Here is a 15,859-nt window from a genome sequence, read left to right as displayed (position 1 = left end):
TAATGGCTTAGGACACACTTTGCAGCCATGTTCTGTATGTTTTTCATGTTTTTCACTCAAAAACTTATCCCCAAGGATCTCATACAGCACAAGTTTATTCAGGCAGAGAGTTAATGTATGCTAAATACACCATTGATTGTCAACATGCCGGCGCCTGCCTCAGGCTTCACTGTATAACATAACTATTTGGCAGCCTTTGCCATCACTGAATCAACATGAGCATTCTATGAGTGGCCCTTCATGGTTTTTCATTCGTTCTCCACCTACCAGCGGCTGCAAAGAAAACCTGCTAAACTTCAGTACCTTCAGGACACTCGACAGCTGTCTGTGGAAGACGGCCTCGGTCATAGACACCACTCTTATTCCTATCTTTAATTATCTCTCTTCGTTCTCCTGCAGACGCTGCTTTCACTTAAAGCTGCAGAAATAACGTGCTTTACACTCCTCATGCTCTTGCTCCGATTGCTCACGTATGGTGGCCAGCAAGTGCCCTTTCACTGGGGTTAGCGATTGTTTTGCGGAAGTTGCTAGAACTACAGAACTTTGTTGAACCTCATAGTTTTTGGAAATATCAATGTTGCCTTTTTTACATGAATAATGGTTTAAAACTGCGCTCGAAAACAAAATTTGAGTTTAAATAGGGCTTATATAGGCACTGATTTGGGAAAAAGACAATTATGGGCACTTATAGACATTAAGGCACAAACACCAAAAATAGGCATTTATAGGCTCTATAAAAACGCTATAAAAGCCTTTCTTAAACTATAATTCATGCTCATATATCAAAATGGCATGATAGGAATGCAAAGAACAAAATAGGCATTTGCCTATAATCCGGTCTCTACTTATAACCTGCTACGAAGTCTATAATCCGGTCTCTGGTACTTATAACGTGCTACGGAAGTGCTTGAATCCCTGTTACATGAGCTTAATGTTGCTCACATCTAGACTTGGGATTTGTTTGACACTGTATGTTTAAGAGAGACCAATAGTAATGTTATTGTAACGACCTGTTCTTATGTTGAAATCGTAACTGGGGCGCATTCCTTTCACATTAGGGACCTCATTTCAAAATGGAGACGGAATGAGAAATGAGTTTTTGTTGATGCTTTGGAGGAACACTGCCTGTCACCTTGTCAGGTTTGGGCACTCGCCTCACCTTGGGCTGGTGAGGCGAGTGCCCAAACCTGACATCCTCACGCAGTGGAATTCCCGTCATCTTGTCTTGCTCGTGTAGCCAATTCACCTGACTCCCAAGCCAATAGGCCAGCTGGAGCACGGGACACCCTTGGGTGGTTCTCCAAACATTGCAACGCCTGTCACCTCGTCTGGCTTGGGTACCGCCTAGCAGGAGCAAAGTACCGCTTCAGATGTTTGCTGAAAAAGTGCAGTGCCTCTCACTTCCCTTTGCTTGGGTAGCCACCTTACTGGTCCTTGGGCCGCTTGACCAGCAGGGCTTGCCTGGCAGCACGTTGGGTTACTGGTTTAGGGCCATAATCTTTGCTTTTGCAGCTTTTTCGCTACCTTGAGCCGTGAGTTCAGTTGGGACTGGCTAGATTGTGAACGGTTTTCTTTGTGTCTGGAACAGGTAGAGCTTGGTTTGAATCATCTGCAGAGCTGATTGTTTTAGAGTTTGTTACAGAGCAAAGTGTCTGCAGAGCCTCTTTGTTAGTTTCCATTGCACATAACACAGACTGGGTCACATTTCTTGTCCTTGGGTGCATATTTTGTTCCCCATTTGGGACAGTGCAGTAGTGTAGTGCCAGCAATGACCTGTCGCACAGGATTAGCGGCAGGCTTCTACTTTTTGCTTGAAGGGGCGACATCAGCGTGTACAGCTGTTGTGGTTGAAGTAGTGAGGAATGATTTTTTCTTGGAATGTGGGCGGAATGTTGTGAGTACTATTGCCCAGGTACTTCGACTAACCAGCTATAGATTCTTGCAGAGGGTTGAGGCGATTTGATCTTCTAAGCATCCTAGTGACTAGTGAATGGTTTTTCTGCAGGTATCATTGGCATCGGCTGTATGGTTAGCGACTTCAGAAGAAGTGCATTAAAATACACATACTAAGTGTCACAATATTGCTCGGCACGAACCATATCTTGTGTGCTGATTGTGTTGATGGTGTTGAAAGAACCTGGTCTGAAATGAAATTGGAAGCCCCACAGTCTTAAGGATGGGAGGCTCTCAATCTGAGTACACATGGATGGATTATAGCATAGATGAGGCGCCCGTGCACTCATAGGATACTTGTGTAGTTGCTCCATGGTGGAGCCGAGGGCTTTGGTTCTGCCCTTGATTGTGTCCTCTGAGCCACTGCACTGTTTGCAGGTGACAAAGGATGCTGCAATTGGCTTGAGAGGCTTTTGTCGATCTTAGGACAGGAGCAAGTGCTATTGATGTTGGCTGTGTCGCGCCGTGTTCCCCACACGTGCTAGGCAGAGCATGACTGCCGGCAGACACAACTAAAATGCTGCAGCTCGCGTGAAACATGTAGGAGTTGCGAAAAGTTGCAGTTAAAAAGTGCCAGTAACACTGACATAGGTTCAGTCACATTGTCAGGGTGTGTGGAGTCATCGGGTAGTCGAAAAAAAAATGTTGCAAGATCCAAGATAATGTGTGATTGCTCACACCACGATGCAATGTCTCTCTCAGGATTGTCTTTGAGAATTCTTTAGAAAAAGAAGAAACTAAAGACCAAGAGAGAATTAACAAAATCATAATCACTGATTTCTGAAGAAACTGCTGAAATTAGAGGTAATGAATTGAAGCCAGAAGTAAGCAAGCTTTCTCAAGTTAGCTAATACCGTAGAACGTCATGAGTACTTGTTCCTGCAGAGTGAAATCTTAATGCAACAAATCTCAAGGGACCGTTATAATCATCGTTATGTTGGAAAGTCATTGTAGTGAAAATATATAAAAATTTGTGCAAAAACTTTATGTGCGAACACGTGAGTTGCTCACCTGTGCTGTTTATACATTTGCGACGGTGTCATGCTCTAACAAGTGAGAAAAAATAAACACAAAATATTGCGGAACCAGAGGGTGTTAATTCGAGGAACAGCACGATCTATCCTGATGTGGGCAGCTCGACTGTGGAAAAACGAGCTTTTAAGTGCGCATCCTTCATACGCACTGCGAAGTATTAAAAAGCAATTCTTCACGTCATCTTCGCACTCATTGCGGCTGTTTCCTCATCACGACACATGATATGGATCATATCAGTCATCAGCTATGTGCATGCTTCGTGGTCGCACTGTGCCTAGTGCTCGAGCATTATTAAAGCATGCAATGGTAATCATCACCGACTTCATCCCACAGGTCGCTCGCATTGCGTTTTTCACTGTCATGCTACTTTGAGAGCTCATCTAGAACTGCCCAACGAAAGCAATTGCAACAGGCCGAAGCCCGACTCCAAATACAGATACCGGGCGATGACGATGGCATTAGGGCTATCGCACATATAAATGGGGCGGACAAAAAAATATGTGGGTGTTCTGACGATAATGGTAGTGGCAGTAACTGGGCATTATTTGTGCAGCCGCAAGTAACTTCTTAAAATTGCTATTCATTATTTTCAAACGTTTGTAGAGACACAAGGGGAATAAAATTTGATACGTTATTCTGAAATATTCGGTATTCTGGAACTCGTAGTAGTGAAATATTTTTACATTAAACCAATTACATTTGGAAGGGGATTTTCGAAAAAGTCATTAATCTGAAAAAAATCTTTCATTTGAGGTTCGCTCTAATGAGATTTGACCGTATTGTACAATTTCCTGGTTCTTACGCTTGCAGCAGGGATCACAGTAAGTGACCTTGTGTGAAAGTGTAACCTGCTAAAAGTGTTCTATAAAAGGAGTCTGATTGTTGCTTTAATTGCCAAACCACAATTGTGTGATATTCTTTCCAGCCACTAAATCTTGTGTGGCAGCACTCACCTGCTCACAAGAATTCTGGCGTGTTCTCTTTGAATGACCGTGCTGCCTCATAGCTAACATTTCCAAGCGTCTCCTAATAAGTGCAGTTTTGACAGTGCATGTTCTCAAAAAGCGAGCACCGCTCTCGGAACACATTGGCTCAATAGACGGGGTCAAACCAAACCAGACATGGTATACATTCATTCAACTACTTTCACAAACGACAATATTGTGAGCTAAATAAAAAATGTCTCTAGTGACATGCTGAAAACATTATACAATATTCCAATACACTCAATCAACATAATAACAAACACAAGGTAACGTGAAGGTGTCATCGCTCATGTTTGACAGAAGACGACTATCATGATTGCTGCCGCAGTGTGAAAGAGACCTCGCTCTAGTCTTTTGCACAGCTACCCAGCCTCACTGCTGGCACTACAGCGCTAACCGTGATGATGACGATGAACCCGCATAAGCACAGCGCCATCTACTGCTTGATGGCTGTTAACGTAAATGTGGTTAAACATTGTGGGGTCTCGGCGAAGAAGAACGAGCGCATCGCCACGCCACGCTCTTGGAGTGAACGGACACAGTGGACACGGGCGGTACAACGCACCCACATACATACATTTATTAACCAATTTAGACGACGATATCGTCTGCCGAATGATACACCCATTTCAACTAACACGCTACCATACAAACAACATAACCCAGTGACACACTAAACACACAATAACATGATAAACACACACTAACACACTCAACACACTAGCACATACCCAAGACGGCGTCGCCAACGCCTGACTTTCCACGTGGGACCCCGGCGCGAAGCCCGCGGTGCCGAGCACCGGGGACCCGCGCTACAGACAACCGTTCGCGGCAGCCGCCACGCGCAGAAGAGCGCTCGCTCAACGCTCGCCCACCACCAAGGCCCGCCTTCCGCCAGGGGCCACCACCGGCGCTACCACTCTACCAACAGTGGTACTCAAAGCGAACACAACGCCATCTATCGCCCGGTTGTGGTCACCACCGAAATAACGCCCTGGGGCGAGACACGTGCGCCACGCGGCGCAGACAACTTTACAGGGGGGGGGGGTGTCAGCACCCCCACATTCCCCCAACCTTAAATCAAACCATATCCCGAAATCAGAAATTAGCTACACAAGCTTTAACAAAAAAATGATATCGCACGACCATAATGTCCTTGCACCACGACACCGCCGCCGGTCGACACTGCTGCACTCTCCGGCTAGACTTCACCTCAGTACCGGCCCCGCAACAGCAACGTTGCCGTCGGCGCGACGATCCGTCGCTAGCGCCGACACGTCTTCCAGTTGCGACCAGCACTCACGAGGGCGCCGGACTGCAGGCAGTTGCGCAGGTCCCAGGCATCTTCATCGCCCGAACTCACGACCGCATTACTGGCCAGCGACGCTGACGATGCGCAGGACAGCCGGCCGTGGATGACATCCCTCCCGCTGAATACATCAACAAAAAACAAAACTCGAAAGAAACAAAGGAGCGCGGCCCAGGGGAGGGAGCTTCAGGCTTTTCGGCCATGTGGTACGGTGGTTAGTACTGCTAGCTAATACATCGGTGGCGGCCGAGACGCCCATCAAAATAAAAACAAAAATCACTTTTCCTAACTCGTGCTCACAAGAAAAAAAAAGTGAGGGAAGCAGAGCGCAACACCTCAACGCTACGATCCACCTAGTTGTGCCACGTGCGACAGGCGGCTGCGCAGAGCCTTAGGCCTAATGAGTCGCTCGGCAACAACCGGCATCCACCCAGCACCCAGCCTAGGCGCAGAAGAGGCAGCCGCGAGGAGACGTCCACTCTGTGAGGTGGCCCTATCGCTCGCCGCACACAGCAGCTTACCGAGCGATCGGCGTCCACCGCCACGGGCGGTGTCACGACGCCCCGGCGTCGAGCCGCAATACAAGTCAGCAACGACGCCCGGCTCCCTGAGCCCAAAGAGATAGAAGAAGCTATTTACAGAAAATCGGACCACCCACGAGGCTTCCGTAATCACTCGCTTCGGGCCTGGCCTACAAACCACGTGCTCTAGGCCTTGCTCACCCCAGGATGCGGACCGCATGGCTCTCGTCCTAATTCAACAACGTTTTTGAAAACTAACAACAAAAAATAAGAACACTTGCGAGCAAAAAAAAAAATAGAAAGTCAACCTGCCGACAAATTGAAACACGTTACAAAACCAATCCCCTCGCTTCTCAACAAAGCACACCACCGACGCTAGCAAAGAAGTCCCCCCTAGGCCTACTCTACTCCGGCTCTAACAAAATCCCTGTACCGAACCGCAAAAACTGTCGTCCGACACTCCAAGAGCCCCACGTTGGGCGCCAGTGTGGGGTCTCGGCGAAGAAGAACGAGCGCATCGCCACGCCACGCTCTTGGAGTGAACGGACACAGTGGACACGGGCGGTACAACGCACCCACATACATACATTTATTAACCAATTTAGACGACGATATCGTCTGCCGAATGATACACCCATTTCAACTAACACGCTACCATACAAACAACATAACCCAGTGACACACTAAACACACAATAACATGATAAACACACACTAACACACTCAACACACTAGCACATACCCAAGACGGCGTCGCCAACGCCTGACTTTCCACGTGGGACCCCGACGCGAAGCCCGCGGTGCCGAGCACCGGGGACCCGCGCTACAGACAACCGTTCGCGGCAGCCGCCACGCGCAGAAGAGCGCTCGCTCAACGCTCGCCCACCACCAAAGCCCGCCTTCCGCCAGGGGCCACCACCGGCGCTACCACTCTACCAACAGTGGTACTCAAAGCGAACACAACGCCATCTATCGCCCGGTGGTGGTCACCACCGAAATAACGCCCTGGGGCGAGACACGTGCGCCACGCGGCGCAGACAACTTTACAGGGGGGGGGGGTGTCAGCACCCCCACAACATGAACCCTGTGCCATAAGGCACGAGCACCCGCACTAACTTAGGATTGTTCTCTTAAGATGCAGCAACTGAAACTCTGTGTCACCTCTTCTGTTTGCATTCTGGCATTATTGCGAAAATGGAATCAAATAAATGAAATACAAATAATGCGTATTATGCATTAGTTACCTACGAAAGAAGCCACAAAACGTTGAAATTGGAAAAAAAAAACAGTAACAGAGAGCAGAGATGTCACACTTACAACTGATGTTTACTTCAGAAAAAACTTTCCTCGCAAGTCCATACAATGCATGCACAGATAACAAACTGAAAAACCAAGCAAACTAAGTCAACCAAATCACCTCAATGCTAGAAACAAACATTCTTTCCTGGTGAGATAAACTGAAGCTGCACCAACACATTTGTCTGAACCCAGTTTCTAGATATGGAATACCTCAATAATCTCCTTTTCATGCTGCATCTTAGTGTTACCTTATCAAAAAAGGGCGTACAACCACACAACTTGCAATGCAATGGCAAGTTAGCACCAGTGCCCGAGGATAGAAGATTTTCATGCTCCCTCAGCCGGACATTGACACATCGACCAGATTGTTCAATGTGAAACCTGTCACAACTTGACAGGATGCCATACACCACTCGGGTTACATGGGTAGTGTTTCTTGACATGTTTTATGTCTCAAAACCTGCTTATTGTGCTGAGCTGCACAACCCTCTTGCAAAGACTTGCAAGTTTGCTGGGTGCAGAACAGGCCGGTTGGAAATCGACCCTGGCCGCAACCTTCTTCTATCTGTGTGAAATGCTATGTAGGTACAGCATAACCACAAAGTCCTTCTGTTCTCGAACACCTCCATCATTTCTGTATTCTTGAGCACCTCCATCATTTCTGTGTTCTCCAACACCACCATCACATCGAGGCGCTTAAATCCATATTCAACAACAGAGGTTATTAACCAATTCAGGTAGCCTGCCCAATAGAAGTCTATTTTGCTGCTCAGCCATGCTATCTTGTATTTTATGAATGTAACTCTTAGTAACAGCATTTGTCAGACAAAAATTGGCGATACCTCTTCTTACCAGCTTGGAGTGGGAGGAATCGTAAGACAAAAGATTCTTTTTAGTCTTTGGACTATACTTCCAGCACACGTGAACATGTGGATGAAATGCGAGTGTGAGGTCTGAAACCTAAAGGAATTTTTCTGACGGAACTTCATGTGTGAAACGAAAATGTGAACAGCACGCTTGAAATGCTGAAATGATGTTATCAATGACATCTAAAACGCAGCCACTCCCACCCAATACTAAGAAAAACAATAAAATCATCAACATATCTTAAAATACGGACTACCCGGTAATCATCGAGGCTTTGGCACAAGTGTCTGTCAATATTGACTAAAAAAATACTGCAAAGCACCGGAGCAACACAGGACCTTATGCATATGCCGTTTTTTTGTAAGAACAGTTTGCTATCAAAGGTGACAAAAGTTGCCAACAAATAAAAATTCAATGAAGTTCTCAGTTGCCAGGCACCTTGAAAAGAGGTCTCGCCATGCGATTCAGTGGCCTCACGCAGAGCTGCAAACAGTTCGGTGCAGAATAGTACAGCTCTGCAATGTCAGTAGAAAAAGCTGTGTTCATTATCAGCAAACTCGCGGGTCTTTGCAAGAGGGTTGTGCGGCTCGGCACGATAAGCAGGATATGTGACATAAAACATGTTCAGAAATACTGCGCCTTTAACACATGCTATAAGCCCTCTGCAACGAAGCTGAGCATACCTCCATGAAGCGCTTCGTCTGATCCAGATAACTGCTTTCTACTAGGCTGCTTTAGGGAATAACCAAAAGAATAATCAACTATTGCATGTTTTATGAGGTTTGAATGCTCAGAAGAGAACAGCAGGACGGGCTTATTCCTTTTTGTCTCATAGCTCCAGCAAACTTGTTGTGGTGAAAAGTAAAGTCTAGGTCTAAAAACCTGATAAAGTTGCCATTGGGACTTCATGCATCAATACCAAAAGGGACAGGACTTCGGTGAATGAGCTTATGATTTTAGAGGCAGCGTTTCTTCATTTTAATGGGGCATGCTTGCATGATTTCACAAAGAGCTAGAGCAACATTACTGCTATGGAGAAACCCAGTCTCACACTTTCAAAAAGTGATATGCATCCGCAAATGAATCTTTGTTGTCTGGTGGCCCTCTTGAGGAAAATTGCTGCCTTCATTTTTGCTTTTTTGCAGTGTAGTTTTGCAAAGAACACTAGATAAAGTGATGAGGAAACAGCTGCACACTCGAGCGTTGTTAGGTTTTCTTTTGAAGTGTTGTGCATATCTTGTAAAAAACGCTGCTGAAGGGTTAGAGAAAGAACATGAGCCTGGGCCTGTTGGTATTTCATCATAGCACCTATAGCTCTAGAGTGGCAGGTTGGTTCAAGTAATCGAGAAACAGTGTCCACAAGACAAAGAACAAACCAAGAATTAACAACCAAAGCTTCATTCTCCTCAAGGGAACATATAGGAGATGAAAGGATCTGGGGAAGAGGGCAACAGTGACAACATACTTGTAACAACTCTATGTTGTAAACATGCTGTTTCTTTTTTAGTGCTGTGTCACACAGAAAGGACAAGAAACCTAGGTATGATGTCACGCTTCTGTTCCTTTCTGTGTGTCACTACTAGCAGTGTGGATAACTAAGGGTCCCCCCTTTTTTTCCTTTGTTTTAATTTCAATGAAACTGAGTTAAAAACATATTTGTGAGTTTGTTACAAATATGCAATTATCTTTTAGTTCATTGCATAGCTTGTGAAGTATGAGACATTTCGTGCTGCATTTTTAAGCAATGTTTTTCTTAACTGAGACAACTAAAAATTACGTAAGGCTATCGCAATAATCTAGAACTATACAGTAAAGTAAGAATGGATGTCTGAACTCATATGACTGAAAGTCAACAGAAGTTAAACACCTGTGAATCAACTCACTGCTTGATATAACTCGCTTTTGAATGTTTCAAGTTACCATAACTTTTGTTCACCTGGAATTAAAACATTCGTTCTTATTTTACTACAGTAAAATCACAACCAAGCCCCTCTTTTACGATGAAGGATAACACAAGATTTTAAAGGAAGGAGAGGGGTGGGGGTCTTACTCGATCATAGATGAAAAATCGAGATAACAGACGAAAAGCCACTAAAAAATAAAGAATGTGCACCTGTGCTTCTAAGGAAAGGCTTTATCAAATACGCATGCACTTTCTGTTTTCATTCCCCCTCATTGGTCGAATAAAAATATCACAGCATATCCACGGAGTGAATGATAATGAGTGAGACAGAACATGCGCCCATCTGTCTGTTTGTCTGGTGACGAGCACGAGCTGCCGTGGCTCGTGAGATACTGCCGGTTACGCTGACGCAAGACAAGGTTAGACTACGAAGAGCTTTGCCCCTGAAAATCAGTGATTGAATGAAACAGTCAAAATGGTGGAAGGGAAGAGGAGGCTGCATTTTCTAAGTTTTCTAAAGATAGGCAGGGTTCGCTTGCTCGGGTTTTTCGGTACATACAGTCCTCATTCCTTATTAGTATTTTAATAGTCGAATTTGCTTATAAACCGTCTCAGATTTCAAAAGGTGTTGCTCCCAAAATGTTCATTATTTTAAAAGCTATATGTTGTGAAGCAGGCCACGCGGCCTACACCTTCAGCATGTCGAAACAAAACACAAGGGGCTGGGGGGGGGGGGGGGGGAGTTTTATAGAAATTGACCGAGATCTGGAGAACCCATTGCAAGAACCATAGCAGCTGTGCAACAATGACTCCACATCATGCTTTGGATGGGCACAGGTGGTCGAACTAGACTTGGCCAGCGTGGTTCCTTCCCTGAGCGGGCCCAAGAGACCTCAGGACCGGGTGGCCATGGAGGACCTGCAGCAGGACTTCAAGCAGTGCCTCTCAGCAAAGGTGCGTGCCCTAGCTGACGAAATGACAGGCGTATGCTGCAGTGGGCAATGTGTGACTAGACAGCATCTACAGGTGCTGCCAGTATTCTGGTTGCGAATTGAGTAATTTTTAAATATTTTTATGATACTTCAAAGTGAAATTACAAAAAAGTATATGTTGTAGAGGATTCCTTAGTGTATTCTTACGAGATAACCAGAAATACCACATGAAGGGAAAGATGACAGCTTGCGATGAAAAATTTTGTAAACAGGGGTTGTGTGCTCGAGCCACTGTTTTGTCTTCTTGAGGCCTAGGGCTTGTAATGAGCAAGAAAAGAGACAGCAGTTGTTCTCTCGGCCAGCTGTTCCTATTCCCTCACTTTGTTCTTCTCTACGTGTAGATGTAGTGGCACCCATGCCCGAGCGCCAATACATCTACATTACACTCGGTCACGCTGCGAAATGGCATGGGGAGCTTCATAAATGCATTCGAGGGGGACGACATTGGCTGTGCGGCAGTGGTCATCGACACCCCGTGCACCCTGAACTGTCGTCTCAAGCATTAATGTCTCTGGCTGTTCTTGGGGTTTTTGTCCATCTCGCTTAACTGCCAAACACTTGAATGGGCGACCTTGGCTGCCTCGATCTGGCCGCAGTATGCTTAGCAGAATATTCTGTTGCCGCAGTTTAGGGCGCTGGTAGTCATCCAAGTTTGCGAGCTGAGCAGGCAGTGTAGAAGGTGTGCAAATTCAGGCACGCTGTGGAGCGTGGTAGTGATTCGGCATAGGAGCATCTGTGTTGCCGTCTCGGCTATCTTTACTTCCATGATAACTGAGACACAAGGTGGTTCCCCGTATTGCTTTCCTACTCATAAACGCCATCATAGCTGCCCCCCATGCCGAAATTATTTAATGTTCCTGAAAGTTGAACTGCTCGCAGCTCGACCGGCCAGTGGCACACTCTATGATGGGAACCACTTGGGGTGAGTCTCAATAGAGCGTACTAGAACTGTTGAGTCCGCCTGATGCTTTTGGCATTGCTTTCAGCGGCAGTGCTGCAATTTGTGGTGGTGCTGACACCCCCTATAAAGTTGTTTGCGCCGCGTGGCATACGAGTCTCGCACAAAAGCCGTATTTTGAAAGTGACAACTATTGAGTAATAGGTGGCGTGTTCGCGAGCGGTGATCACCACTATCATCATCATGATTGGTAGAGCGGTAGTGCCGGCGGTGACCCCTGGTGAAAGACAAGCTTAGGTGGCGGGCAAGAGAGTTGAGCGAGTCTCTTTTGGCGTGGTGCGGTGGTGCAGACCGTTGCCTCCAGCGGTGTGTTTGCTGTGCATGGCACCGTGGGCTTTCTGCGGTGGGCCCACATGTTGAGTCAGGCGTTAGTGATAACGCCTAGTTTGTCATGTTGTTGAGTGTTGTTTACTATTGTGTAAGGATGTCCTAGCATGTTATTATGATTGATGTTATAATAATTCGGCTGACAATATTGTCGATCAAAAAGCTGTTAAATAAATGTGTATTGTTTGGTTTGTTCCGACCGTGTCTGCTGTGTTTGTCCACTTCAAGAGCGTAGTGTTGGTGCTCGCCAATTCGACACCGCACGCTGGCTGCCCAACCTGGAACTCTTGGAGCATCGGATGACAGTTTTCGCAGTTAGGTACAAGCTTTTGTTAGAGCTGGGGTAGAGTAGGCCTAGGGGGGCTTCTTTGCTAGTGTTGGCGGTGTGTTTTGTTGAGAGCGAGAAGATCGGTTGTTGTGACGTGTTTGAACTTGTGGGCAGGTTCAGTTTTGATTTTTTTCTGCTCGCAAGGGGTTTTTTTTTTCCTTGTTGGTTGGTTTTCAAGAACGTTGAGTTGGAATGAGAGTCATGCGGTCTGCATCAAGCAAAGCTTAGAGCAAAGCTTAGAGCATGTGGACTGTAGGCCAGGCCCGAAGCGAGTGAGTACGGAAGCCTCGTGGGTGGTCCGATTCTCTGTAAATAGCTTCTTCTATCTTTTGGGCTCAGGGAGTCGGGCGTCGTTGCTGTCTGGCATTGCGGCTTGACGCCGAGGTGTCGTGACACCGTCCGGGACGGTGGATGCCGATCACTCGGTAAGCTGCTGTGTGCGGCGAGTGATAGGGCCACCTTACAGGGTGGATGTCTCCTTGCGGCAGCCTCTTTTTCGCCTAGGCTGAGTGCTTGGCGGATGCCGGTTGTTGTCAAGGGAATCATTAGGCCTAAGGCTCTGCGCAGCCGCCTGTCGCATGTGGCACAACTAGGTGAATCAAGGCGTTGAGGTGTTGCACTCTACTTTCCTCACTTTTTTTTTGTCTTGCGATGCACGAGTTAGGAAAAGCAACTTTTGTTTTATTTTGTTGGACGTCCCAGCCACCGCCAATGTATTAGCTAGCAGTACTGACCATCATACTACGTGGGCAAGGAGTCTGAAGCTCTCTTCCCTTTGTCCTACTGCATTGTTCTATGAGTGTTTTAGAATGTAGGCAGCGGGAGTGATGTAACCCGCGGCTGGCTAGGAATGCGATCGTGAGGTCGGGTGATGGAGATGCCTGGAATCTGCGCAACTGCCTGCAGTCCGGGGCTCTCATGGGTGCTGGGCTCAACAGGAAGACGTGTCGACGTGAGTGACGGTTCGTCATGCCGACGGCAACGTTGCTGTTGCGGCACCGGTACTAAGGTGAAGTCGTTGAGCAGGACAGTGCAGCAGGGCCGACCGGTGGCAGTGTCGTCGTGCACGGACATTATGTAGGGACATGAGTTGTCATGTTTTGTTAGAGCTTGTGTAGCGGATTTCTTCTCTTTTCGGAGTGTGGTTTGAATCAAAGTTGAAAAAGTGTCAAGAGTGCTGACACATCCTGTAAAGTTGTTTGTGCCGCGTGGTGCACTTGTCTCGCACAGAAGCCGTATTTCGGGAGTGACTATTGAGCGATAGGTGGCGTGTTCGCGAGCGGTGATCGCCACTATCATCATCATGGTTGGTAGAGCAGTAGCGCCGGCAGTGACCCCTGGCGGAAAGTAAGCCTTAGTTGCGAGTGAGAGAGTTGGGCGAGTCTCTTTCGGCTTGGGGCAGTGGCGCGACCTTCAGCGGTGAGTCTGCCGTGGGCGGCGCCGCGGGCTGTCTGTGGTGGGCCCACGTGGTGAGTCAAACGTTAGTGTCACCACCTTGTTTTTCATGTTGTTGAGTGTTGTTTACTATTGTGTAACGATGTCCTAGCGTGTTGATCATGATTGATGTTATTATAACTCGGCTGACGATATCGTCGATCAAAAAGTAGTTAAATGTGTATTGTTTGGTTGGTTCCGACCACGTCTCCTGTGTCCGTTCACTCCAAGAGCATGGTGGTGGCACTCACCAATTTGAGACCGGACAAGTTGAATAATACTAAAAGCGCAGTGCTCCGCGCGCAAGAACTGCTATGCATTTCGGCTCCTCGCGCGTGCTTTTTTTTGTACCTACCCGTCATTTATGTCTAACACATGCTGTCGTAGTTCCCGCCGCGGTGGTCTAGTGGCTGAGGTACTCGGCTGCTGACCTGCAGGTCGCCGGATCAAATCTTGGCTGCGGCAACTGCATTGTCCATGGAGGCGAAAATGCTGTAAGCCCTTATGCTCAGATTTGGGTGCACGTTAAAGGACCCCAGACAGTCAAAATTTCCGGAGCCCTCCACTACGGTGTCTCTCATAATAATATGGTGGTTTTGGGAAGTTAAACCACACATACGAGATCAATCGACACATGGTGTCATAGCCCTTGAGGAAGGACACGCCAAAGTACTGAATTTCAGCTCAATAAGTGCGTGTGAAAGATGGGCAATTATTTTGTTGAAATTAAACCGGTAAAATGGTGACTATAAATATGAAAACTGTGAGAATAAAAAATACGATTGGCACAAGGAGGCTTTATAGTCTTGGCATTATTACACACATTACCTGAAGCTATTTGTGCTTCAAAGTACTTCTGTACTGTGAGCATCGGCAGAATTACGGGGTCTAAAACAGTTGGTAACACGTTAACTAAAAGACCTTGGCTTTGGAGATTCTAACAATCATAAATTTGGGCAGCTAAAGTACCCTGTCAAAAGCGTGCCGAACCAGGAGGCTGTAAGTACAGGAGGGAGAGAGAGGGAATCTAAACCCCTTTCACTGCGACACTTTTTATGCTTGTCAGGAGCTGTTCTTCATTCCTCCGGCCCCAAATCCTTCATACGGAACATTTAGTGTTGGTGAAGCTAAGTGTGGCTTGTCTCTTCACGAATTTACAATGTAAATTTGACTTTTTCGTCAATATAAGGCCTCAAAAATATTTCACAGATCACATAGTCAGACGGCACTTACACGGCGTATATGACCACTCTTTGAATGACCTTATGCTTGTGTCTCGGGAAGGAATTTGTGGAAGGAGAAGCATGCACAGCCGCATTCCTGGGGAAAAAAAAATGCGACGGCCCCTTCATCTTGACCAAAGACCAACGGGTGGGACATTGATCTGCAGTGCAATAGAAGGCAGGCTTCACTGCCGGTCAAGGCTTGGGCTCTGCCTTTGTTCACACATCGGGTGGAATGCGCCAGATCGCCGTGACCTACAGACGATGGGATGCCTTCGCTTGCCACCGTATACTCTATTCCAGAAGTTCCGTGCAGCAGGTGAAAGTTACAGCACTGTGGAAGTTACACTGTGCAACTGCGCAGTGAGTTGAGCTGTAATTGTGAAAGTGGTTAAATATTCACCTCGGCACCGTAAAAGCGCGCATCTTCGAGATACTTGCAGGTAGACATTTAAGGGATAGGGTTCAGTGGCTCATGTTCCGGTAGAAAGCGCCCAACTAGCCAAATTGAATATGAAAGCACCACGCTTCATCAGATTTCGTATACGGGTGCTTATGGGCATGCGAAGTGCCACTCGCGTTCGATACGAAATGATGACTCTATTCCCGGTGCCTCGCCGTTCTTATTGTGCCTCACCGTGCTAATCGTGCTCCGCTACCCACTTCTACAGTGCGTGGGCGCTGACGTTAGTGAACGAATCCGTTCTTTTAATTAGAGAGAGCTC

General features: G+C 46.9%; 1 protein-coding gene across 2 annotated transcripts in view; it reads left to right on the top strand.

Annotated features, from left to right (window-relative positions):
• The window catches only part of LOC119172490 (cytoplasmic aconitate hydratase), a 609,523-nt gene that overhangs the window by 293,832 nt on the left and 299,832 nt on the right, over nt 1–15,859 (top strand). For both annotated transcript variants that reach the window (XM_037423609.2, XM_037423610.2), the window contains one exon: nt 10,710–10,826. In XM_037423609.2, the coding sequence (XP_037279506.2) occupies nt 10,710–10,826 (117 nt within the window). The remainder of the gene's footprint in view (nt 1–10,709; nt 10,827–15,859) is intronic.

This window comes from Rhipicephalus microplus, chromosome 4 (assembly GCF_043290135.1).
Source record: "Rhipicephalus microplus isolate Deutch F79 chromosome 4, USDA_Rmic, whole genome shotgun sequence".
Classification (NCBI taxonomy): domain Eukaryota; kingdom Metazoa; phylum Arthropoda; class Arachnida; order Ixodida; family Ixodidae; genus Rhipicephalus; species Rhipicephalus microplus.
Note: the sequence above shows the minus strand (reverse complement) of the source record. Positions and strands in the feature narration are given on the sequence as shown.